At 43.0% G+C, this 26,233-nt stretch overlaps 1 protein-coding gene across 2 annotated transcripts; it reads right to left on the bottom strand.

Annotated features, from left to right (window-relative positions):
• Positions 1 to 5,514: 5,514 nt before the first annotated feature.
• On the bottom strand, positions 5,515 to 24,510 carry swi5 (SWI5 homologous recombination repair protein). 2 transcript variants are annotated; one of them, XM_072248738.1, is made up of 6 exons: positions 24,352 to 24,510; positions 12,537 to 12,585; positions 11,489 to 11,604; positions 7,977 to 8,071; positions 7,040 to 7,110; positions 5,515 to 5,812 (listed from the first exon to the last, which is right to left on the bottom strand). In XM_072248738.1, exons 1-5 carry the CDS (start codon positions 24,483 to 24,485, stop codon positions 7,070 to 7,072), a joined length of 435 nt encoding a protein of 144 aa, XP_072104839.1. In that variant the 5' UTR covers positions 24,486 to 24,510; the 3' UTR covers positions 5,515 to 5,812; positions 7,040 to 7,069. The 2 variants fall into 2 exon arrangements, with proteins under 2 accessions (XP_072104839.1, XP_072104838.1); XM_072248737.1 differs by lacking the exon at positions 7,040 to 7,110.
• Positions 24,511 to 26,233: the final 1,723 nt, after the last annotated feature.

The raw sequence follows: 26,233 nt of genomic DNA, 5'->3' as shown, positions 1-26,233 counted from the left end.
AAGCTGGAAAGTTGATTGGCAAAAGGAATACGAGGCTGGAGAAGGGAGAGGATCATGGGACGGGAGGCCTAGGAAGAAAGAAAGGGGGGGGGGGAGCACCAGAGGAAGATGGCGAGCAGGCAAGGAATTGTGAGAGGGACAGAGAGAGAGAGAAAAAGGAAAAAATAATAAATAAATGACGGATGGGGTAAGAAGGGGAGGAGGGGCATTAACGGAAGTTAGAGAAGTCAATGTTCATGCCATCAGGTTGGAGGCTACCCAGGCAGAAGCCCTCCAGACGGATGCTGCCTGGCCTGCTGCGTTCCACCAGCATTTTGTGTGTGTTGCTTGAATTTCCAGCATCTGCAGATTTCCTCGCGCTTGCGGCCCATGATACTATCGCGGATTCAGATTTCTGAATGGACAATTTTTTTTTGCTCTCTTAATCTTTAAAATAAAATATATACTGCATATAATTATACATACACATAAATTACAATTATATATATCATGTATATTTCTTATTGTAGTTTATAGTTTTTATATTATGCATTGCACTACACTGCTGCTGCAAAAGTGATAGTGATACTAAACCTGATTCTGATTGAACACTGATGGATTCAGAAAGGCCATTTATAAAAGCTGGAATATTTCCCAAAATTACTCGGAATTTCTTGTGAAAATTTTTGTTCTTTTAACAAAGATACCAGAATGTTAGTGATGTAGATCGTGATTATTGCAGAGGAGGAGGTGTGTTTAAGCTTAGTGTGTGCAGGTTCAGGGCTTCTTGATCCACATGTAAAAAAAACACGAGCACTAAGCTATACCCCGATACCGTTGGGATAGGAGAGAAAGGCTTTACTTTTGCCCGAAATGCAGCTGCAAACCATATTCTGCCATCAGTCCTTCAGCAGAATGATGAGTGAAGCAACTTTCTAGCACGTGGTTTCAGGAACGTTCAGCTGTGCTCCCCCTGGTGGGAGATATCAGTATCTCCTGCTAGAGTTGTACATATAAAAACAAAATTCTCAAAAGTTCAAAGTAAATTATCGAAGTACGTATCTTCTTTGGTTGTCCATCGAAATCTGATGATGACATCCACTCCTTTAACGGTGAGCTCTTTGATGACTATACAGTCCTATCCTGGACCCACAAGCTCTATTGCAGGTGGGACATGTACATGTAGTAGTGATGGCGACCATGGCTGCATTTCTCCTGGCTCTCTTCTGCTGTCTTCTGGTTGTTCTTTCCATCTCCAGAATATGAATCCCGTCCCTACACAGCTGTCACCAAGTGGTACGGTCAGCAGCAACATCCTCCAGGTCCTCGGGTCTGATCTTGCACTTCCTTAAATTCTTCATCTGATCCTTATAGTGCTTCTTCGGCCTTCCAGCTGAGCGTCGACCATGATGTAGCTGGCCGTATAACACGCTGCGGGGTAGCTGACATGGGGGCATCCTTATCACGTGCTCCAGCTGCTGCAGCTGACACTGGGTGATCATGGCCTCAATACTTCTGCAGTTGGTCTTTACAAGTATTTCAGTGTGATGCACCCGCTCACGCCAGGTAATTCCCAGGATACGCTGGAAGCAGCTTATGTGGAAGTGCTCCAAGGACTTGATGTGACGGCAGTAGGTTACCCAAGCTTCACAGCTATAAAGGAAGGTGGTGACACAGACTGCTTGGTATACGGCGACCTTTGTGGAGGGACAAAGACTCCTGTTCTGAAAGACTCTATGCTGAAGTCTCCCAAAGGCAGCTGATACCTGTTTAATGCGGCTCTGGATGTCTGGTACGTATATGTCACCATATACTGACAAGATTAATTTTCTTGTAGGCATTTACAGGAAAAAAATACAAACATACCTAAACAAACTAAGACTGACAAACAGCCAAAGCTAAAAGGCAAACTGTGCAAATAAAAAATTAATACTGAGAGCATGAGTTATAAAAAGTCCTTGAAAGTGAGTGGTTGTAGAATCAGTTCAGAGTTGTGGTGATTGAAGTTACCATGCTAGTTCAAGAGCCTGAAGGTCGTAGGGTAATAACTGCTCATGAATCTGGTGCCGTTGGATCTAAGACTTCTGTACCTTGTTGAGTCAATGCATGGAACATAGAATATAGAAAATCTGCAGCCCACAACGTTGTGCCGACCACGTAACCTACTCTAGAAGCTGCCTAGAATTTCCCTACCACGTAGCTCTCTATATTTCCTCAGTACCTATCTAACAGTCTCTTCAAAGACCCTACTGTATCCACCTCTACCACCTTCATTGGCTGTGCATTCCACGCACCCACCACTCTGTGTGAAAAATTTACCTTTGACATTCCTTTGTACCTACTTCCCAGCACCTTAAAACTATAACCCCTTATGGTAGCCATTTCAGTCCTGGGAAAAAGCCTCTGGCTATCCACACAATCAATGCCTCTCATCATCTTATACACCTCTATCAGGACACCTTTGATCCTGTCACTCCAAGGAAAAAAGGCCCAAGTTCACTTAACCTATTCTGATAAGGCATGCTCCCCAATCCAGGCAACATCCTTGTAAATCTCCTCTGCACTCTCTCTATAGCATCCATGTCCTTCCTGTAATGAAGTGACCAGAAATGAATACTCCAAGTTCGGTGTAACTAAGGTCTTATATAGCTGTAACATTACCTCATGGCTCTTGAAGTCAATCCCACGGTTGATGAAGGCCAACACACCAGACACCTTCTTAACAACACTGGCAACCTGCGCAGCAGCTTTGAGTGTCCAATGGACACTGACCCCAAGATCCCTCTGATCCTCCACACTGCCAAGAGTCTTACCAATATCAGAATCAAGTTTATTATCACCGGCATGTGACGTGAAACTTATTAACCTAGCAGCAGCAGTTCAATGCAATACATAATCTAGCAGAGAGAGAAAAAATAATAAAACAAAACATAATAATAAATAAATCTATTATGTATATTACCACTACTACTGGACTTAATTCTATATCCTGTTCAGCAGAATGCAACACTCTACAGCTTTTCTTTTTTCAGATCACCACTACTCCCTCCCCAAATCTTTTGAAACCCCGCTGGTTTCCTTGGCTGTGGAAACCGAGGGAAGACACACTCCGGTCCTGCCAAAACTGTGAGATTGAGACGACTCTCCTACCCCAAACCCGGTTTGTGTGGATACTGTGTAATTTGCTACCCTGTTACAACTCAGTGCCAAGAAATACCAGACAGCACATTGCCTATGATTAAAGTAATTATATTTATGAATCTTAACTAAAGGGTTAGTAAAGAAAAGAAAGAAAACACAGAAAGTGCCCATTATAATTAAACAGTCAAATGTGCTCAATTCACCGATCCTCAGTCAATCTCAGTGCCTGACTCCATTGAATCACAGTGTCCCACCAGGTCGTATCCTACGACTGGTTCTCTCCAGCGTTTTCTCTCTCCAGGAGATGGCAGAGGAACTGAACGAGCATTTTGCATCAGTCTTCACTGAGGAAGGCAGCAGTATACCGGACACTCAAGGGTGGCAGGGAAGAGAAGTGTGCACAGTCACAATTATGACAGAGAAAGTACTCAGGAAGCTGAATAGTCTAAAGGTGGAAAAATCTCCCGGACCAGATGGAATGCACCCTCGTGTTCTGAAGGAAGTAGCTGTGGAGATTGCGGAGGCATTAGCGATGATCTTTCAAAAGTCGATAGATTCTGGCATGGTTCCGGAGGACTGGAAGATTGCAAATGTCACTCCGCTATTTAAGAAGGGAGCAAGGAAGCAAAAAGGAAATTATAGACCTGTTAGCTTGACATCGGTGGTTGGGAAGTTGTTGGAGTCGATTGTCAAGGATGAGGTTACTGAGTACCTGGAGGCATATGACAAGATAGGCAGAGCTCAGCATGGATTCCTTAAAGGAAAATCCTGCCTGACAAACCTATTACAATTTTTTGAGGAAATTACCAGTAGGCTAGACAAGGGAGATGCAGTGGATGTTGTATATTTGGATTTTCAGAAGGCCTTTGACAAGGTGCCACACATGAGACTACTTAACAAGATAAGAACACATGGAATTACGGGAAAGTTACATACGTGGATAGAGCATTGGCTGATTGGCAGGAAACAGAGAATGGGAATAAAGGGATCCTATTCTGGTTGGCTGCTGGTTACCAGTGGTGTTCCACAGGGGTCCGTGTTGGAGCCGCTTCTTTTTACATTGTACATCAACGATTTGGATTATGGAATAGATGGCTTTGTGGCTAAGTTTGCTGACGATACGAAGATAGGTGGAGGGGCTGATAGTGCTGAGGAAACAGAGAGTCTGCAGAGAGACTTGGATAGATCGGGAGAATGGGCAAAGTGGCAAATGAAATACAATGTTGGAAAGTGTATGGTCATGCACTTTGGTAGAAGAAATAAATGAGCAGACTATTATTTAATTGGGAGAGAATTCAAAGTTCTGAGATGCAACAGGACTTGGGAGCCCTCGTACAAGATACCCTTAAGGTTAACCTCCAGGTTGAGTCGGTAGTGAAGAAGGTGAATGCAATGTTGGCATTCATTTCTAGAGGAATAGAGTATAGGAACAGGGATGTGATGTTGAGGCTCTATAAGGTGCTGGTGAGACCTCACTTGGAGTACTGTGGGCAGTTTTGGTCTCCTTATTTAAGAAAGGATGTGCTGACGTTGGAGAGGGTTCAGAGAAGATTCACTAGAATGATTCTGGGAATGAGAGGGTTAACATATGAGGAATGTTTGACCGCTCTGGGACTGTATTCCTTGGAGTTTAGAAGAATGAGGGGAGACCTCATAGAAACATTTTGAATGTTGAAAGACATGGACAGAGTGGATGTGGCAAAGTTATTTCCCATGGTGGGGGAGTCCAGTACGAGAGGGCATGACTTAAGGATTGAAGGGCGCCCATTCAGAACAGAGATGCGAAGAAATTTTTTTAGTCAGAGGGTGGTGAATCTGTGGAATTTGTTGCCATGGGCAGCAGTGGAGGCCAAGTCATTGGGTGTATTTAAAGCAGAGATTGATAGGTATCTGAGTAGCCAGGACATCAAAGGTTATGTTGAGAAGGCAGGGGTGTGGGACTAAATGGGAGAATGGATCAGCTCATGATAAAATGGCAGAACAGACTCGATGGCCCGAGTGGCCGACTTCTGCTCCTTTGTCTTATCTCAAGCTGAACAAAGGGCCCAGCTCACATTCCAAAGCACCTGTTCTCTCTAACCATATCCCAAAGACCATTGCGTTAGCAGTGAAACCTTTCCCAGGGTGTTACACTTTGATTAGTTTTAATTCACACTGTTGGCAGAAGGGTAGACAGTGAACAGGGCCTTTGGCCCATGATGTTGTGCCAACCTTTTAACCTGCTCTAAGATTAATCTTATGTTTCCCTCCCGTACAGCCTTCATTTTTCAGTGTTCTGGTTGGTGTCTCCATCTGTTCAGAATTGGTTTGCAAACTGACGCTCCTAGGCACATTGTTGTCTTTATGAAAATCTACTTTTCTTCAGCAGAATACAGCTCGTAAGAATTGTCAAGATTAAAAATTCAAGATTGTTTATTGTCATTTATCAGTACACAAGTGTAAAGGAGAACAAAGTGATTGTTACTCAGGATACGATGCTGCATAAAAATCTACCCCCCACTATTCTAAAGGCTTTTGGGCCTAGTTCTTCTCCCTGCTCCCCAACATTTGTGCTGATTGGAGCGACGCAATGACCCAAACAGTGTGAAGGAATGGCACCTCCCCTCCAGCTTCTGTCTTGATGCAGTCTAGTCATCCAACTCCAGCCCGAATTCACCATACAGATCCTTGATGGTGACCCCTCTGACTATAGCTGGAGCAAAGACAACAAAGGGAAATTATTACAGGAGCTGGCTCAGTAAGCAGTGAGAACCCCAGGAGCTGTGATTCACAGTCTGTGAAGCTACACCATGTAAACAATTACTTTAAAAGGAACACACTGGTTTTGAAAACAGAGTTTGCTATATATTTCTGTATGCATGAACAAAGCCATCTTCATTTTTGCTGTACCTAACTCCAGCTCACATAGAGACCAAAATAAAAACATCTGCTTGATTAAGGCAATATCTTTAATATCTCCAGCCATTTCACAGAAGGGTTACCAGGCATGCATGTGCAAGAATGAGAGGGGATTTTAGAAAATAGTATAGCATAAGAAGGGGCTCTTTAACTCAAGATGTCTGTGCAGAACACAAAATGCCAAATTAAAATTAATCTTTTCTGCCTGCACATAATTCATATCCAATTCCCTGCTTTTTCCTGTGTCTACACTACCGCTGGCAGTGTGCTCCAGAAACCCACCACTCTCCAGTAAAACACTTGCTATGCACATCCCCTTTAAAGAGAGGGAGGAATGGGACTTGTTTCACTGATGTTGCTTTGTTGCTTGTTCTGTTCTGTGTTGTCCTGCCAAGCACTGTGAGCACGCTATGTTGGCTGCCCCCAGCACATCCTTGGGTATAGAGTCATAGTCAGCCATTCAGCCTATCTAGTCTGAGCCGAAGTATTAATCTGCTTCATCCCATCGACCTCCACCTGGACCATAGGCCATCCATGTACCTATTCAAATTTCAAAATCAAACCCATTCACCACTTCTGTTCATGGCTCGTTCCACACTCTCACCAACCTCTGAGTGAAGAAGTTCCCTTCAGGTTCCCTTTAAACATTTCACCTTTCACCCTTAACCCATGACCTCTAGGTGTCATCCCACCCAACCTCAGTGAAAAAACCTCTATACCCCTCATAATTTTGTATACCTCTTATCAAATCTACCCTCAATCTCCTATGTTCTAGGGAATGAAGTCTTAATCTAAACAAACTTTCCCCATTAACTTGGGTACTCATATCCTGGCAATACCCTTCATAATTTTCTCTGCACCCTTTCAATCTTATTGATATAATGTATGTCGGTTGTTGGTTGATAATAGAAATTACACATTTCACTGCATGCTTTGATGTACGTGTGATAAATGAATCTGAATATTTGAGACATTTAGACAGTTACTTAGATAGGAAAGGTGCAGAGGGTTAAGTGCTTACCAGAAGCAGATGGTACTAGCCTAGTAGTCATCAGGGTTGGCATGAACAAGGTGGGCAAGAAGGGCGTTTATCTGTAATATACGATAGTGTAAGGAGAGATTTAAATACAATTCCTCCTTGGTATATTCTAAACTGAAATGGCATCTGTAAGACAAAATGGCAGTACCCTAGAAGTGGGATTATTTTGAGAAAGTTAAAGGAGTACAAGTCTACAGACTTGTGAGAAGGTAACGACGAATAGGTGTTTGGAGAAGGCGAGATCATTGTGCAGGTGCAGGTACCAAATAAGACCTTATCATGGGAAAGTACTGGGGTAAGAATTTTGAATGGATCTTGAAGGGTATAAAAAGAGGCCCTTTTTCTGATGAAGGTTCTAATGAAGTCCCAAAATATCAACTATTTCTTTTGATAGGTACTGCCTGATTTGCTGAGTTCTTCCAGCATTTTGTGTGTGTTGCATTTTCTTTGTATAGGGGGAAATCTTCTCTTAGGATAGGTCACAACTAGTGCCAGTGCAAAGAGATGGAGAAGGGCATCAAGAGCAAGAGGGATAGAGAGAGAAGGTGGCGTGAAAGGTTGTCAGGTCTGTGGTTCCTTCTGGCATTCTGCAGATCAGCTCATTCAGTGGATGATAAGTATTAGTTTGTTTTCTATACTGCTATTTCATTAACCATTTGCTTTCCATTTTGTTTTGCATATTTTATACAATTCTAATAAAGTGATTTCTTGTGATTTAACACGTTACAGTGACTCCCTTGTTTGCTATTGTACTTTGCTGGATCAGAAAAGAATATGGAACAAATTTTAATATATTTGTTACAGATTTGTGAAAAGATCATAATCCTAGAGGGACATGTTTTGATTTTGGGGGATATGGTCAATTTCCCCTGATTTTTGGATGATATATCACTTTCAACTGATCGTAACAAGTTCTTACCCAGTTTTCCCAACAGAATCTGGCCTACATCTTTGATGTCATTGTACTCATGGAGCTGGTCAATGTGCTGGTCAAGTTCTTCGAGAGTACATCCACTGCAACCAAAGAAGTATACTAGTGATTCCTGCACACACACAGTCACATCTTGTACTTAACGTTGAGGCACCTCCACATTGTAATTTCAGGGCAGCATATCATACAGGGTAACATAATAACTTTTTATCTCCAATGTGGCTACAAGAGCAAGTCAAAGGCTGGGAATCCTGTGGTGATTAACTCATCCCCCTAACTCCCTAAAACATGTCCACCATCTACAAGGCTCATCAGGAGCATGATGGAATACTGTCCACGTGCCTGGATAAGTGCAGCTTAAGAAGCTCAGCACAATACAGGACATAAGGGCCCTCCATCACCATTCACTCAGTCCACAGTGGCAGCAGTTCTTACCATTCACACGACACACTGAAATAACTCACCTTAGAAAGCACTTTCCAAACTCACCAAACCACATGGTAGTATAGTGGTTAGCAAAATGCCTTACAGCACCAGTAACCCACGTTCAATTCCACTGCCACCTGTAAGGAGTTTGTATGCTCTCCATGATCGTGTGGGATTCCTCTGGGTGGTCCGGTTTCCTCCCACGTTCCAAAGACATACGGGGTAAGGTTTGTAACTTCTGGGCATGCTACGTTGCCGCCAGAAGACTGGCAACACTTTCTGGCTGCTCCCAGTGCATCCTCTGACCCTGTTAGTCATTGATGCAAACAACACATTTCACAAAATCTATCGATATCTACATGACAAGTAAAGCTAATTGTTAATCTTTATCTTTTAATCTTTAATCTCTACCAGCTGGGAGGACAAGGGCAGCAAAAGCACAGGAACATCACTGCCTGGATGTTGCCTCCAAGTCACACACCATCCTGACTAGGAAATATATCACCATTCCTACACCAGTGCAGTGTCAAAATCCTTGAGCTCCCTCTCTTACACTTCAAGGGGTGGTACTCCATACTTCCTGAAAAGCATGCAACTCTGTAATAACTAGAACATAGAAAAACATACAGCACAATACAGGCCCTTCAGCCCACAATGCTGTGCCAAACATGTACTTACTTTAGAAATTACCCAGGGTTACCCATAGCCCTCTATTTTCCTAAGCTCCATGTACCTTTCCAGGAGTCTCTTAAAAGACCCTATCGTATCTGCCTCCACCACCGTCACCCCATTCCACGCACTCACCACTCTCTGCGTAAAAAACTTACCCCTGACATCTCCTCTGTATCTACTTCCAAGCACCTTAAAACTATGCCCTCTCGTGTTGCCATTCCAGCCCTGGGAAGAAGCCTCTGACTATCCTCACGATCAATGCCCCTCATCATCTTATACATCTCTATCATCCTCCGTCACACCAAGGAAAAAAGGCCGAGTTCACTCAACCGATTCTCATAAGGCATGCTCCCCAATCCAGGCAACATCCTTGTAAATCTCCTCTGCACCCTTCCTATGGTTTCCACATCCTTCCTGTAGTGAGGTGACCAGAACTGAGCACAATATTCCAAGTGGGGTCTGACCAGGGTACTATACAGCTGTAACATTACCTCTCGGCTCCTAAACTCAATCCCACGATTGATGAAGGCCAATGCCTCGTATGACTTCTTAACCACACAATCAACCTGCGCAGCAGCTTTGAGTGTCCTATGGACTCGGACCCCAAGATCCCCCTGATCCTCCACACTGCCAAGAGTCTTACCATTAATACTATATTCTGCCATCATATTTGATCCACCTAAATGAACCACTTCACACTTATCTGGGTTGAACTCCATCTGCCACTTCTCAGCCCAGTTTTGCATCCTATCGATGTCCCACTGTAACCTCTGACAGCCCTCCACACTATCCACAACACCCCCAACCTTTGTGTCATCAACAAATTTACTAACCCATCCCTCCACTTCCTCATCCAGGTCATTTATAAAAATCACAAAGAGAATGGGTCCCAGAACAGATTCCTGAGGCACATCACTGGTCACCAACCTCCATGCAGAATATGACCCATCTACAACCACTCTTTGCCTTCTGTGGGCAAGTCAATTCTGGATCCACACAGCAAGGTCCCCTTGGATCCCATGCCTCATTACTTTTTCAATAAGCCTTTCATGGGGTACCTTATCAAATGCCTTGCTGAAATCCATATGCACTACATCTACTGCTCTACCTTCATTAATGTGTTTAGTCACATCCTCAAAAAATTCAATCAGGCTCGTAAGGCACGACCTGCCTTTGACAAAACCATACTGGCTATTCCTAATCATATTATGCCTCTCCAAGTGTTCATAAATCCTGCCTCTCAGGATCTTTTCAATCAACTTACCAACCGCTGAAGTAAGAACTAGAACTAAAACTTTTTTTTTAAAAAGTCACAATGCGTTTATCTCTCTGGATTTAAATACTCCAACTTCCTGGATCAGATGAGAATTAGGGTCCCAATAACTACCTCTGCTAGGCTCAATAAGCAACTCATCCAGTCCTACACCAAATAAATATTGTGCTCCCGGGGGAAAAAACTAAAGTATCTGTATACTGTACAATACAGTTCAAGAGAATGCAGGCACAAGACAGACTGCAGTTGGCTGGAAATCTGGAACACACCCAAACTGCTGGAAGAACTCACCAGGTCAGGCAGCATTGATAGAGGTTGAAGGACAGTCAACATTTTGAGTTGATGTTTCCCAAAGTTCCAGCATTTTGTGTGTAGGACCTAAAGATTATACTTAACAATCTACCTTGATGTTTCCTGAAATATTGACTGTCCACTTGCTTCCGAAGATGCTACCTTACCCACTGAGATCCCTCTGCATTTTGTTTGTTGGACCGAGTGAATAAGTTCATTTTTCAAAGGACTTGGGGTTGTACATGGTGACATACATATACTTTGATAATAAACTAAATTTGAACAAAATTCTAAACTTGACAGATTTAAGTCATGGTATGAATGGAACTATGACTGATAATAACCCATCTTCAGAATTTCTACAGGAAAACTGCAATTGCTACAAGTCTACGATAAACAGAAAATGCTGAAAATAGTTGACAGGCAGCCAGCATCTGTGGAGAGAGAAAAATCAAGTTTACATTTGATCTTTCTTAACAAAGGGTCTTGGCTGACCCAATTGTAGACTCTTAACTGCCCTCTAAGATGACTGGGAATGCCACTGTTCAAGGACACAATGAAAGGTCATCCAACTGAAATGTTAACTCAGTTTCTCTTTGCACAGACACTGCCTGACAAGCTGACTGTCACCAACATTTATTGTTTTATTCCTAGAAAAGAAAAATTGAGTTCTATGCTCAATTTTTGAATTGAGGGAAGAGTTAGACTGATTTTGGGATAAGTTAAAAGAATCATAGGCTGAAGGCCCTGTACTGTTTATGTTCTAAATAGCATGTTTCTGCACTTTGATTGGCTTCTTGTCAAAAATTTGCATGATCAAGGCAAACAACAAACTTACTCCGAGATCAGTTCAGCAATCTGCCGGTCCTGCTCTTCAGATTTCTTCTTCAGATTTGCAAGTTCAGTCTGAAGATCAGTAGCATTGAGCTCTGTACTCCGGTGGGTTGATAGAGACTGTAGGTGAGAGAAAATTTAGTGACAGCAGTAATGAATGGGCTTGGATCCAAAATATTAACTGTTCCTTTCTCTACAGATGCTACCTGATCTAATGAGTGTTTCCAGCATTTTTTTTGCTTTTATTTTAAAGAAGGAAAATAAACAGTAGATTCGGTATGAAGTGTAGTATCTCACAGGTAATAAAGTAAAAGGAAATTAGTTTCTCTTTACAAAGGGAGAAAACGGACAGGAGATTGCTCAAGAACTTGATTTCATAATAAAAATCTTAAAAATAACTTAATTCTTAATAAAAATTGAAAACACCAGGTTCATAGCACAGCAGTTAGCGTAATCAGAGAAGTGTTGAGATGGGTAATAAATCAGCCATGATCAAACAGCAGAGCAGACTCAATGGGCCAAACAGCCCAATTCTCCTCCTTTATCGTATGCTATCTCCATTACAGTACCAATGACCTGGGATCATTTCCGTCACTGTTTGTAAGGAGTTTGTATGTTCTCCCCATGACCATGTGGGCTTCCTTCGGGTAACCTGTCCACATTCCAAAGACGTATGGGTTAGTAGATTATCTGGCCACATTTGATGGTCGGTGTAATTGGATTACGCAGGCTCGTTGGACCGAAAGCACGGGTCACTGTGCTGTACCTCTAAATAAAATAAACAGTGCAGATCTAAAACTGTAAATCTAAAACAAAACCAGAAAATGCTAGAAACACTTGGCAAGTCAGGCTGCATCTGTGGGCAGAGAAACAGATAATGTTTCTGATCCTTTATCAGTCTGGAACGCTGACTCAGTTTTACTTCACACAAATGCAACATGATCTTCCAAGTATGTCCAATCTTTTCTGGTTTTTGTTTTGAACTTCATTACTTTGATCTGTCTTTTCAAATCTGCCAGCAGACCCACTTGAGAGAGCATTCAGATACTCACTGGTGACTTAAATCTTGCATTTAATTTTTTGGATGGTTCAACAGGTGTCCTGTGAACAAGAGGGAAACCATTAGTCAAAACATATACTACAATATTTAGACTTGGCCTACAACTGTCTTTTTACATCTTGGTTCATCCATCCAGAAAGATTTCATATTATCCTGCCACATGAATACATCCAACTCTTGTGAGCCAGAGCTTTTTTCTTTGGAGCGAAGGAGGATAACAGGTGACTTGATAGAGGTGTACAAGATAAGAGGCACAGATCATGCAGACAACCAGAGACAATTTCCCATGGTGGAAATGGCTAACACCAGGGGGTATAATTTTAAGGTGATTGGATGAAAGCATGGGGGGGGGGCGGTGGATGTCAGAGTCAAATTAAAAAAAAATACAGAGTGGTGGGCGTGTGGAATGCAATACCATGGGTGGTGGAAGAGGCAGATACATTAGGGATATTTAAGAGACTCTTAGGTAGGCACTTGGATGATATAAAAATGGAGGGCATGTGGGAGCAAAGGGTCAGATTGATCTGAAGAGTAGGTTAAAAGGTCGGCACAACATCTTGGGCCAAAGAGTCTGTACTCTGCCATAATGTTCTAAGTTCTTCCTCAAGGGACACCTCTGTCCTACTTGTGAGGTTATCCATTTTGGTGGCAAAAACAGGAAAACAGATTATTATCTGAATGGTGGCCGATTAGGAAAAGGGGAGGTGCAGCGAGACCTGGGTGTCATTATACACCAGTCATTGAAAGTGGGCATGCAGGTACAGCAGGCAGTGAAAAAGGCGAATGGTATGCTGGCATTTATAGCAAGAGGATTCGAGTACAGGAGCAGGGAGGTACTACTGCAGTTGTACAAGGCCTTGGTGAGACCACACCTGGAGTATTGTGTGCAGTTTTGGTCCCCTAATCTGAGGAAAGACATCCTTGCCATAGAGGGAGTACAAAGAAGGTTCACCAGATTGATTCTTGGGATGGCAGGACTTTCATATGAAGAAAGACTGGATGAACTGGGCTTGTACTCGTTGGAATTTAGAAGATTGAGGAGGAATCTTATTGAAACATATAAAATGCTGAAGGGATTGGACAGGCTAGATGCAGGAAGATTGTTCCCGATGTTGGGGAAGCCCAGAACGAGGGGTCACAGTTTGAGGATAAAGGGGAAGCCTTTTAGGACCGAGATGAGGAAAAACTTCTTCACACAGAGAGTGGTGAATCTGTGGAATTCTCTGCCACAGGAAACAGTTGAGGCCAATTCATTGGCTATATTTAAGAGGGAGTTAGATATGGCCCTTGTGGCTAAAGGGATCAGGAGGTATGGAGAGAAGGCTGGTACAGGGTTCTGAGTTGGATGATCAGCCATGATCATACTGAATGGCCTACTCCTTCACCTATTTTCTATGTTTCTACGGAACTCCATGCAGTGATGATCACAGTGACAATGCTTCTGATTTAACTTATTTTAAAATTACCTTATTTTAACCTCTTTCCCCGTTAGTCGCACCTTTCCCAATGATCTTTCCTTCTACTAACAAATTTCTGAAAGTTTATGAATTCATTCTTGTTATTCCCTTTTTTGCACTATTATTTTAGTTATTTTTGTCTTTGCCCTGTACTGCCACACAACAACTACTTTCACATCCTACAAGTCAGTGATAAACTTGATTCTGAGTTCCAATGAAAGGTTGCAGGTCTGAAATATTTATGGTTTCTGTTTCCACAGATGCTGCCTGACCTACTAACAGTTCTGAGCATTTGCTGTAACACACATAAAATGCTGGAAATTCAAAGAGACACACACAAAATGCTGGAGGAACTCAGCAGGCCAGGCAGCATCTATGAAGAGGAATAGAGTTGATCTTCAGGCCGCGGCCTAAGGGTTTCAAAGGAAAGTTCCTCCAGCATTTTGTGTGTGTTACTCTGGACTTCCAGCATCTGCAGAATCTTTCGTGTCAAGTATTTACTGTTTTTATTTCAGATTTCCAGACGTCTTACTTTGTCCTCTACAAACTGCCAGCATTTACACTGTGGTGTTCTGAACTGACATTGTCCATATCATTGCAGATGAAAGATTGGCTCATAGCTTTAGAGCCCAAGTGAAACATTCATTTCTATTAAGCCTCTCCTCTGTCACCAGCAACAGAATCATATACATGGACATCAGTATTCAGCTCTTCTTCAATCTTTTATTTGAAATGAATGAAAAACGCTGCTCATTTGCCATCAAAATCGTTAACAATTCAATTGATTTTGTCTCAATTACGCTAAACATTGGCCGGCTGGTGGCGTAGTGGCATTAGCGCCTGACTTCGGAGCGGAGGCTCCTGAGTTTGAACCCAGCCGGCTCCCCTGGCACGCTTTCCATGCGTGCTGGGTTGAGCGTCGAGCTAGCAACTCGACCTCATTAAAAAAAAAAATTGCCTGCTACAGAAACATCAACAGCAAAAAGTTGATGGCCTATACTCTCTTGTGAGGTTAACGGTAATTTCTCTTTCTCACACTGAACTGGCATCCGGTCTCCACTTGTCAGCCCTCTATTTGTTACCTGATGTGGGTTTCCAGATTGATGCCTGGAGACTACTGACATGATGTCCCAGAAGATTATCTCTCAAACAACTGGTGAAACATTTACTTTAGACATGGGAGCAGAATTAGGCCATTCAGCACATCAAGTCTGCCCCACCATTCCATCATGGCTGATTTATCATTCCTCTCCAGACTTCTCCCAGTAACCTTTGACACCCTTGTCAATCAAAGTTCAAACTAAATTTATCAAAGTATATATGCATCACCATACACTACCCTGAGATTCATTTTCTTGCGGGCATTCACAGTCAATACAAACAATAGAATCAATGAAAAACCACATAAAAAGGCAAACAAGCTATGTGCAAAAGTCAAACTGTGCAAATACAAAAAAAATAAATACACAATAAATAATATTGAGAACATGAGATGTACAGTCCTTGAAAGTAAGTTGTTAGGTTGTGGAATCAGTTTAGTGTTGAGGTAAGTGAAGTTATTCAAGAACTTAACCTCTGATTTAAATAACCAATATTTCTCCACTCTCCTCCACTTAGCCAGCTAACTGCTCTTCCTATTATAGAAACATAGAAACATAGAAAATAGGTGCAGGAGTAGGCCATTCGGCCCTTCGAGCCTGCACCGCCATTTATTATGATCATGGCTGATCATCCAACTCAGAACCCCGCCCCAGCCTTCCCTCCATACCCTCTGATCCCCGTAGCCACAAGGGCCATATCTAACTCCCTCTTAAATATAGCCAATGAACTGGCCTCAACTGTTTCCCGTGGCAGAGAATTCCACAGATTCACCACTCTCTGTGTGAAGAAGTTTTTCCTAATATCGGTCCTAAAAGGCTTCCCCTTTATCCTCAAACTGTGACCCCTCGTTCTGGACTTCCCCAACATCGGAAACAATCTTCCTGCATCTAGCCTGTCCAATCCCTTTAGGATCTTATACGTTTCAATCAGATCTCCCCTCAATCTTCTAAATTCCAACGAGTACAAGCCCAGTTCATCCAGTCTTTCTTCATATGAAAGTTCTGCCATCCCAGGAATCAATCTGGTGAACCTTCTTTGTACTCCCTCTATGGCAAGGATGTCTTTCCTCAGATTAGGGGACCAAAACTGCACACAATACTCCAGGTGTGGTCTCACCAAGGCCTTGTACAACTGCAGTAGTACCTCCCTGCTCCTGTACTCGAATCCTCTTGCTATGAATGCCAGCATACCATTCACCTTTTTCACCGCCTGCTGTACCTGCATGCCCACTTTCAATGACTGGTGGATAATGACACCCAGGTCTCGTTGCACCTCCCCTTTTCCTAATCGGCCACCATTCAGATAATAATCTGTTTTCCTATTTTTGCCACCAAAGTGGACAACTTCACATTTATCCACATTAAATTGCATCTGCCATGAATTTGCCCACTCACCCAACCTACCCAAGTCACCCTGCATCCTCTTAGCATCCTCCTCACAGCTAACACTGCCGCCCAGCTTTGTGTCATCCGCAAACTTGGAGATGCTGCATTTAATTCCCTCATCCAAGTCATTAATATATATTGTAAACAACTGGGGTCCCAGCACTGAGCCTTGCGGTACCCCACTAGTCACCGCCTGCCATTCTGAAAAGGTCCCGTTTATTCCCACTCTTTGCTTCCTGTCTGCTAACCAATTGTCCACCCACACCAATACCTTACCCCCAATACCGTGTGCTTTAAGTTTGCACACTAATCTCCTGTGTGGGACCTTGTCAAAAGCCTTTGAAAATCCAAATATACCACATCCACTGGTTCTCCCCTATCCATTGGTTCTCCCCTATCCACTCTACTAGTTACATCCTCAAAAAATTCTATGAGATTCGTCAGACATGATTTTCCTTTCACAAATCCATGCTGACTTTGTCCGATCATTTCACCGCTTTCCAAATGTGCTGTTATCACATCCTTGATAACTGACTCCAGCAGTTTCCCCACCACCGACGTTAGGCTAACCGGTCTATAATTCCCCGGTTTCTCTCTCCCTCCTTTTTTAAAAAGTGGAGTTACATTAGCCACCCTCCAATCCTCAGGAACTAGTCCAGAATCTAATGAGTTTTGAAAAATTATCACTAATGCATCCACTATTTCTTGGGCTACTTCCTTAAGCACTCTAGGATGCAGACCATCTGGCCCTGGGGATTTATCTGCCTTCAATCCCTTCAATTTACCTAACACCACTTCCCTACTAACATGTATTTCGCTCAGTTCCTCCATCTCACTGGACCCTCTGTCCCCTACTATTTCTGGAAGATTATTTATGTCCTCCTTAGTGAAGACAGAACCAAAGTAATTATTCAATTGGTCTGCCATGTCCTTGCTCCCCATAATCAATTCACCTGTTTCTGTCTGCAGGGGACCTACATTTGTCTTTACCAGTCTTTTCCTTTTTACATATCTATAAAAGCTTTTACAGTCCATTTTTATATTCCCTGCCAGTTTTCTCTCATAATCTTTTTTCCCCTTCCTAAGTAAGCCCTTTGTTCTCCTCTGCTGAACTCTGAATTTCTCCCAGTCCTCAGGTGAGCCACTTTCTCTGGCTAATTTGTATGCTTCTTCTTTGGAATTGATACTATCCCTAATTTCTCTTGTCAGCCACGGGTTCACTACCTTCCTTGATTTATTCTTTTGCCAAACTGGGATGAACAATTGTTGTAGTTCATCCATGCAACCTTTAAATGCTTGCCATTGCATATCCACCGTCAATCCTTTAAGTGTCATTTGCCAGTCTATCTTAGCTAATTCACATCTCATACCTTCAAAGTTACCCCTCTAATGACCTATTATGGGTCTCATGCTTGAAAATCTCACTGGTATTGCCTGGGAGAGGCACATTTCAAGGCAAAGGCAGAATGGAGCATTGTTGAGATTGATCTCGAGTATTATTCTTGACAGTGCCTAATAAGTACTACACTTCATAGGCTTGTTGACCAATACTTTGGATTGGTAGGACACATACAACCTTAAATCTATTTCCTGTATACTTATTTCAACACAAGTTAACCAACCCTTCTTTAACAAATATAGAAACATACTCAGTGGCCACTTTATTAGGTACACCTGCTTGTTAATGCAAATACTTAGCCAATCATGTGGTAGCAATTTAATGCATTAAAACATGCAGACACGGTCAAGAGGTTCAGACCAAATATCAGAATAGGGAAGAAATGCGATCAAAGTGACTTTGACCGTGGAATGATTGTTGGTGCCAAACGGAGTGGTTTAGGTCTCTCAGAAACTGCTGACCGCTTGGGATTTTCTCCCAAAGTTTACAAAGAATTGTGTGAAAAACAAAAAAAAAAACCACGAATAGCAGTGCTGTGGACGAAAACACTTTGACAATGACAGAGTTCAGAGGAGAATGACTAGACTCTTTCAAGCTGACAGGAAGGCGACAATAACTCAAATAACCATACATTACAACAGTGATGTGCAGAAGAGTATCTCTGAATGTACAACACGTCAAACCTTGAAGTGGATGGGCTACAGCAGCAGAAGACCACACAGGGTTCCACTGCTGTACCTAATAAAGTGACCACTGAGTGTAGAACACAGCACAGGTACAGGGCTTTGTAGGCCTGTACTCTGCTACAAGGCAGAGCAGATTTGATAGACCAAGTAGCCTAATTCTGCTCCAATGTCTTATGGTTTTTTGGCCCACAATGTTATGCAAACTCTTTAACTTACTCCAAGATTGATCTAACCCTTCGTTCCCACAAAGCCCTTCAGTTTCTTTCATCCATGTGCCTATCTACAAGTCTCTTAAATGTTCATATCTGATCATAAATCATTGCATAAAGAACTAGCAACTCAAACTGACATTCACTTTCAGTGTCCGAGAGCATGGAAAAAGATGCCCTACAGCCCAACTCACCAATGCCAAACAAAATGTCCACCTATGCCATTCTGATTTGCCTGGGGACATGCAACAGCAACTGGATTTTTTTTTTAATGGGGCTGTTAGAAGTTCGCAGAATCAATCAATCCTCACATTCAATAAAAGGGTTTGTTGGAGGACAGTGAAACTATTGCCAGTAATCTTAGGAATGGATATCAATGCACAGACTTAAGATGACTGGCATGAGAAGCATTTTGAAAGTGAGCGTTGTAATCAATTTGTCATGAGAGGTATATTCTCTGGAGAAAGGTACTGAGATGAGATGTAACTTGGAAAGCAATCTAACCATGTTTAAACCCTCCACAATCTGGGGAGGGTTTAAATTAATTTGGCAGAGGGTGGGAACTGGAGTGAAGGGACTTAGGATAGGATGGATGGTTTAAAAAAAAGCAAAGATAGCATGCAGTTAGACTGTCAGGAAGGACAGGCAGATGATGGGACAAAATTGCAGCAAGCAGGTGGAGTACCAGTGTATTAGGAATGCAGAATCAAAAAGGGTAGCAAATAGAGCACTCGAAGTGTTATACCTCAATGCAGAGTATAAGAAATAAGGTGGATGATCTTGTTGCACTGTTACAGATTGTCAGGTATGATGTTGTGGCCATCACTGAATCGTGGCTGAAAGATGGTTGTAGTTGGGAGCTGAATGTCCAAGGTTACACGTTGTATCAGAGGGATAGGAGGATAGGCAGAGGGGGTGGCGTGGCTCTGCTGGCATCAAATTAGTAGAAAGATGTGGTTTAGGATCAGAAGATGTTGAATCCTCGTGGTTGAGCTAAGAAACTGCAAGAGTAAAAGGACCCCAATGGCAGTTATATACAAACCTCCAAAAGTAGCTGGGATGTGGACCACAGGTCACAACTGGAGATGGAAAAGGCAAGTTAAAAGGGCAATGCTATGATAATCATGGGAGATTTCAACATGCAGGTCAATTGGGAAAATCAGGCTGGTAATGGATCTCAAGAGAACGAGTTTGTTGAACGCCTACAAGATGGCTTTTTAGAGCAGTTTGACATTGAGCCTGCTAGGGGATCAGCTACACTGGATTAGGTGTTATGTAATGAACCGGAGGTTATTAGGTAAAAAAAAACCCTTAGGAGACAGGAGAAAGTAAAGTCTGACATAGCAGTATTTCAGTGGAGTAAAGGAAATTACAGTGGTATGAGAGAGGAGAGTTACCAAAGTAAATTGGAAGGAGCTGCTGGCAGGGATGACAGCAGAGCAGCAATAGCGCGAGTTCTGGGAAAAATGAAGAAGGTGCAGGATAGATGTATTCCAAAAACAAAGAAATACTCAAATGGCAAAATAGTACAACTGTAGCTGACAAGGGATGTAAAAGCAAAAGAGAGGGTATACAACAAAACAAAAATTAGCAGGAAGATAGAGGATTGGGAAGTTTTTAGAAATCTACAGAAAGCAACTAAAAGAATCATTGAGGGAAAAGATGAAATATGAAAGCAAGCTAGCAAACAATATCAAAGTGGATAGTGAAAGCTTTTTCAAGTATGTAAAAATAAGAGAGAGATTAAAGTGGATATAGGACCACTAGAAAATGAGGCCAGAGAAATAATAACGGGGGACAAGGAGATGGCAGATGAACTAAATGAGTATTTTGCATTGGTCTTCACTGTGGAAGAGACTAACAATGTGCCAGGTGTTCAAGAGTGTGAGGGAAGAGAAGTAAGTGTAGTTGCTATTACAAGGGAGAAGGTGCTCAAAAAGCTGAAAGACGTAAGGATACATAAGTCACCCGGACCAGATGAACTGCACCCTAGGGTTCTGAAAGAGGTAGCAGTAGAGATTGTGGAGGCCCTAGTAATGATCTTTCAAAAAATTATTGGACTCTGGCATGGTGCTAGATGACGAGAAAATTGCAAATGTCACTCCACATTTTAAGAAAGGTGGAAGGCAGCAGAAAGTAAGTTATAGACCAGTTAGCCTGACCTCAGTGGTTGGGAAGATGCTGGAGTCAATTGGTAAGGATGAGGTGATGGAGTACTTGGTGACACAAGACAAAATAGGACAACATCAGCATGGTTTCCTGAAGTGAAAATCTTGCCCGATGAACCTGTTGGAATTTTTTGAGGTGATTACAAGTAGGATAGATAAAGGGGATGCAGCTGATGTTGTATATTTGGATTTTCAGAAGGCCTTTGACAAGGTGCCACACCTGAGGCTATTTATCGAATTAAGAGCCCATGGTGTTACAGGAAAGTTACTGGCATGGTTACAGCATTCGCTGATTAGTAGAGGCAGTGAGTGGGAATAAAATGATCCTTTTCTGGTTGGCTGCCAGTGACTAGTGGTGTTCCGCAGGGGTCGGTGTTGGGACGTTTCCTTTTATGCTGTATATCAATGATTTAGATGATGGAATAGATGGCTTTGTTGCCAAGTTTGCAGATGATATGAAGATTGGTAGTGTTGAGGAAACAGGTAGGATGCAGAAAGACTTAGACAGATTAGGAGAATGGGCAAGAAAGTGGCAAATGAAATACAATGTTGGAAAATGCATGGTCATGCACTTTAGTCGTAGAAATAAGCATGTAGACTATTTTCTAAATGGAGTGAAAATCCAAGAATCTGAGATGTAAAGGGACTTGGGAATCTTTGTGCAGAACACCCTGAAGGTTAACTTGCAGGTAGAGTCAGTGATGAGGAAGGCAAAGGCAATGTTAGAATTAATTTCAAGAGGTCAGAATACAAAAGCAGGGATGTGATGCTGAGGTTTTATAAGGCACCGGTGAGGACTCACCTTGAGTATTGTGAACAGTTTTGGGCTTTTCATCTAACAAAAGATGTACTGGCATTGGAGAAGGTTCAGAGGAGGTTCACAAGGATGATTCCGGGAATGAAAGAGTTATCATATGAAGAACCTTTGATGGTCCTGGGTTTGTACTCGCTGGAATTTAGAAGGTCAAGGGGGGGGGAATCTCACTGAAACCTTTCGAATGTTGAAAGGCCAAGACAGAGTAGATGTGGAAAGGGTGTTTCCCATGGTGGGGGAGTCTAGGACAAGAGGGCACAGCCTCAGGATAGAGGGGTGTCCATTTAAAATAGAGATGCAGATAAATTTCTTTAGCCAGAAGGTGGTGAATTGTGGAATTTATTACCACAGGCAGCTGTGGAGGACAGGTCGTTGGGTGAGGAGGAGATTGATAGGTTCATGATTGCACATGGTATCACAAGTAGAAGGCCAGGGATCGGGCTGAGGAGTGAAAAACAAGAATCAGCCATGATTGAATGATGGAGCAGACTCGATGGGCCAAATGGCCTAATTCTGCTCCTATATCTTATGGTCTTATGGTATGGAGGGGACACTGCATATGATCAGAAAAAGCAGTAGAGTTGCAAACTCAGCCAGTTCCATCGTGTAGACTCGCCTCCCCAACATCAAGGATATCTTCAAAAGGTCATGCCTCAAGAAGGTGGAACCCATCATTAAGTACTTCCACCACCCAGGACATGCCCACTTCTATTTGCTATGAGACAGGAAGTACAGGAGCCTGAAGACGCAATGTTTTAGGAACAGCTTCTTCCCAACTGCTATCAAATAGCTGAACAGACAATGAACCCATAAACACTACCTCACTATTTTTTTTACTCAGAGCATTGAACAGTACATCACAGGAACAATATTGTGCCAAACAACTTAAATTGGTAATCAAACAGCAACTAAATTAACCTCTTCTGCCTCGCATTGTCCATATCCTTCCATTTTTCTCACACTTATAGGCCTATCTAAATACATCTTAAAAGTCCCTCATGTATCTGCCTCTAAGACCACTCTAGGAACACATTCCAGGCACCCACTGTCCCTCAAATCCTTCGAAATTACTCCCTCTGGCATGCATTCTGATATTAGACATTTCAACTCTGGAAAAAAGATGTCATCTGTTTACTCAATCTAAGCCCCGCAATCTTATAAACCCCTCTCAGATTTCCCCTCAGCTTCCACTACTCCAGAGAAAACAATCCAAGTTTGTCCAACCGCTCTTTATAGCACATGCTCTCTGATCCACGTAGCATCTCTTTCAGATGCTCTTTAAAGCCTCACCATCCTTCCTATAATAGGGCGACCAGAACTGTACACAATACTCCAGATGCAGCCTAACTACAGTTTTATAAAGCTGTAACATAACTTCCTAAATTTTGATCTCAATGTCTCAACTAACAAAGGCAAGCAATAAATGCCTTCTTAACCACCCTCTCAACCTGTGCAGCCACTTTCAAGGAGCTATGAACTTGGATCCCATGATCCCTCTGCTCATCAACGCTTAAGGATCTTGCCCCTTACATTTGACCTACCAAGCAGCAACAATTCACATTTATCTCGATTAAACTGCTTCGCCATTTTTCTGCCCATGTCTCCAACTGATCTATATCCTGCCATTTGTTTGCCAGTCATCTAAGCTATCCACAACACCACCAACCTTCATATCATCTGCAAACTTACTAACCCACCCATCTACATTTTCATCCAAGTCATTTACGGAAATCACAAACAGCAGAGGTCCCCAGTTGATTCCTGTGGAACACCACTAATCACAGACCTCCAGCTAGAATAAGTCCCATCAACCACTACCCTCTGTCTTCTATGGACAAGCCAGTTCTGAAGCCAAACAGCCAATTCACCCCAGATCCCATATATCTCAATCTTCTGGATGAATGTCCATATAAACAACACCCACAGCTCTGCCTTCATCAAAAATTTAACTAAAGTTAGTAAGACAACTTGCCACAAACAAAGCCATGCTAGTTTTCCATAACTAGGCCATGGTTTTCCAAACACTCATAAATCCTATCCCCAAGAATTCTCACCAGTAACTTCCTTACCATACATGCAAGACTCACTGGTCTACATTTTCTAGGATTATCCCTGATTCCTTTCTTGAATAATGGAAAATTAGCTCGGCGACCTCACCTGTGGCTACATAGAACACTAAGATATTGGTCAAGACCCCAGCAATCTCTTCTCTTGCCTCTCAATAACCTGGGGCATATCCTATCAGGCCCTGGGGCCTTTAAGAGACCCAACACTACCTCCTTCTTTACCTCGAAATGCCTTAGCACGTCAAAGTGCTCGGCACTGATCTCCAAATCCTCCACGTTCTTCTCCTTGGAAAATGCTGATGTAAAGTACTCGTTAACCCAATCTTTGGGCTGTGTAAGAAACCGGAGCACCCGGGGGAAACCCACGCTTTCCACGGAAAGAACATACACAGACTCCTTACAAAGGATGCCAGAACTGAACTGATAGCGTCGCACTAACTGCTATGCTACACTAGAGTGGAGTTTCTCCCCTCTTTTCGTAACGCTCCCCTCCCACGTTTACAAACCCGGAATGTGACAGACCTTTTGAGGGATCGGCCAAGTGTCCCCCCACCAACGGCAGGAGTAGAGGCACAGGGCAATGCCGGCGTCAGGCCACCAGAGGAGGGAGGACCCGCATCCACCGCCAGCAGCCCCGCCATCGATTCCTCGGCCATAGTGACCGCTTCGCCGCCTCGGTCAACTTCCGCGCACGTGACAAGCAGCGGCCAATCAGACGCACTGAGGTTGTATGGCGGACATTCGTTGTTTCGGGCCTCTGCTTCATTCTTCAGTCATATTTTCCAGAGGCATTTTGGTGTTTTTTTTGTCTTGGAATCGGAAAGATTTGAGCGCAAGATTCCTAACGCAAAATCCGGCAGGACCTGGAAATTAAACTATAAGTGTAATGCAAAGCAAATCTCGTAGCATGGTTATTGAGGTTTTTTTTAAGCATACAGGTTTTAATATAAATTACCCAGCTGACATAACGGCATCTAAACTTCCATCTGCAAATCGACGCTCCTGATTGTAAATACACTAATTGAACCTGGAGTTGTTTTGTTCTGTTGTTTCTGCTTGTGTTGTTCTGCTGAACATTATGGGCATGCTGTGTCGGCGCGGGAATATGTGGCGAGACACGTTCTACACTGGTTGACCAGGGTTGCCAGATTGAAATTTTAATTTAAAGCCAAACAATACTAGAAAAAAAACAGAAAAAAGCCAAACAAATTTCAATATATTTTTCATACTCACATCACATGAAAAACTCCAGATCCAGGTCATTCCTATCCTCTTCACTAGAATGAGTGGAACATACCGCATAAACCTTGTCCGATGTGAAGTTTTTTTTAGCATTTCTGGACATGCAGTGAAGTCTTTGCAACATTTGCTTGAAAGCAATAGTTCTGCCCTGATTCTCACAATAGCATCAAGAAGATTCAGCTGCATTCTGTTTCTTGCCTTTGTTTTAATGGAGGATACAAGAGAAAATATCCTCTCAACTACAGCATTGCTGACGGGGTATTGGGCAAGGAAGGGTGGGACCTCTTTAAATGCCTGATGGTGAAGTACACCAATCCAAAACTCTTCAGTGCCTGTAGGGAGTCCATCTTTCTTAAATGAAGCTTCTTTCCAATCCACAAAAGGCATTTTTCTGTATTGTTCTTCAATAGAGAGGCTCCAGAGGGTTCCTGTGCTGTGGAAGACATCCTGCCTCGTCCCTGTGCCGAAGACGCAGCGCCCCAGCGGCCTCAATGACTACAGACCGATGGCATTGACCTCTCACATCATGAACACCCTGGAGAGACTTGTTCTGGAGCTGCTCCGGCCTATGGTCAGGCCACACTTAGATCCCCTCCAGTTTGCCTACCAGCCCTGACTAGGAGTTGAGGATGCCATCATCTACCTGCTGAACCGTGTCTACACCCACCTGGACAAGCCAGCGAGCACTGTGAGGGTCATGTTTTTTGACTTCTCCAGTGTGTTCAACACCATCCGCCCTGCTCTGCTGGGGGAGAAGCTGACAGCGATGCAGGTGGATGCTTCCCTGGTATCATGGATTCTTGATTACCTGACTGGCAGACGACAGTACGTGTGCTTGCAACACTGTGTGTCCGACAGAGTGATCAGCAGCACTGGGGCTCCACAGGGGGCTGTCTTATCTTCCTTTCTCTTCACCATTTACACCTCGGACTTCAACTACTGCACAGAGTCTTGTCATCTTCAGAAGTTTTCTGATGACTCAGCCATAGTTGGATGCATCAGCAAGGGAGATGAGGCTGAGTACAGGGCTACGGTAGGAAACTTTGTCACATGGTGTGAGCAGAATTATCTGCAGCTTAATGTGAAAAAGACTAAGGAGCTGGTGGTAGACCTGAGGAGAGCTAAGGTACCGGTGATCCCTGTTTCCATCCAGGGAGTCAGT

The sequence above is a fragment of the Mobula birostris genome, chromosome X, assembly GCF_030028105.1.
Source record: "Mobula birostris isolate sMobBir1 chromosome X, sMobBir1.hap1, whole genome shotgun sequence".
Lineage (NCBI taxonomy): Eukaryota > Metazoa > Chordata > Chondrichthyes > Myliobatiformes > Myliobatidae > Mobula > Mobula birostris.
Note: the sequence above shows the minus strand (reverse complement) of the source record. Positions and strands in the feature narration are given on the sequence as shown.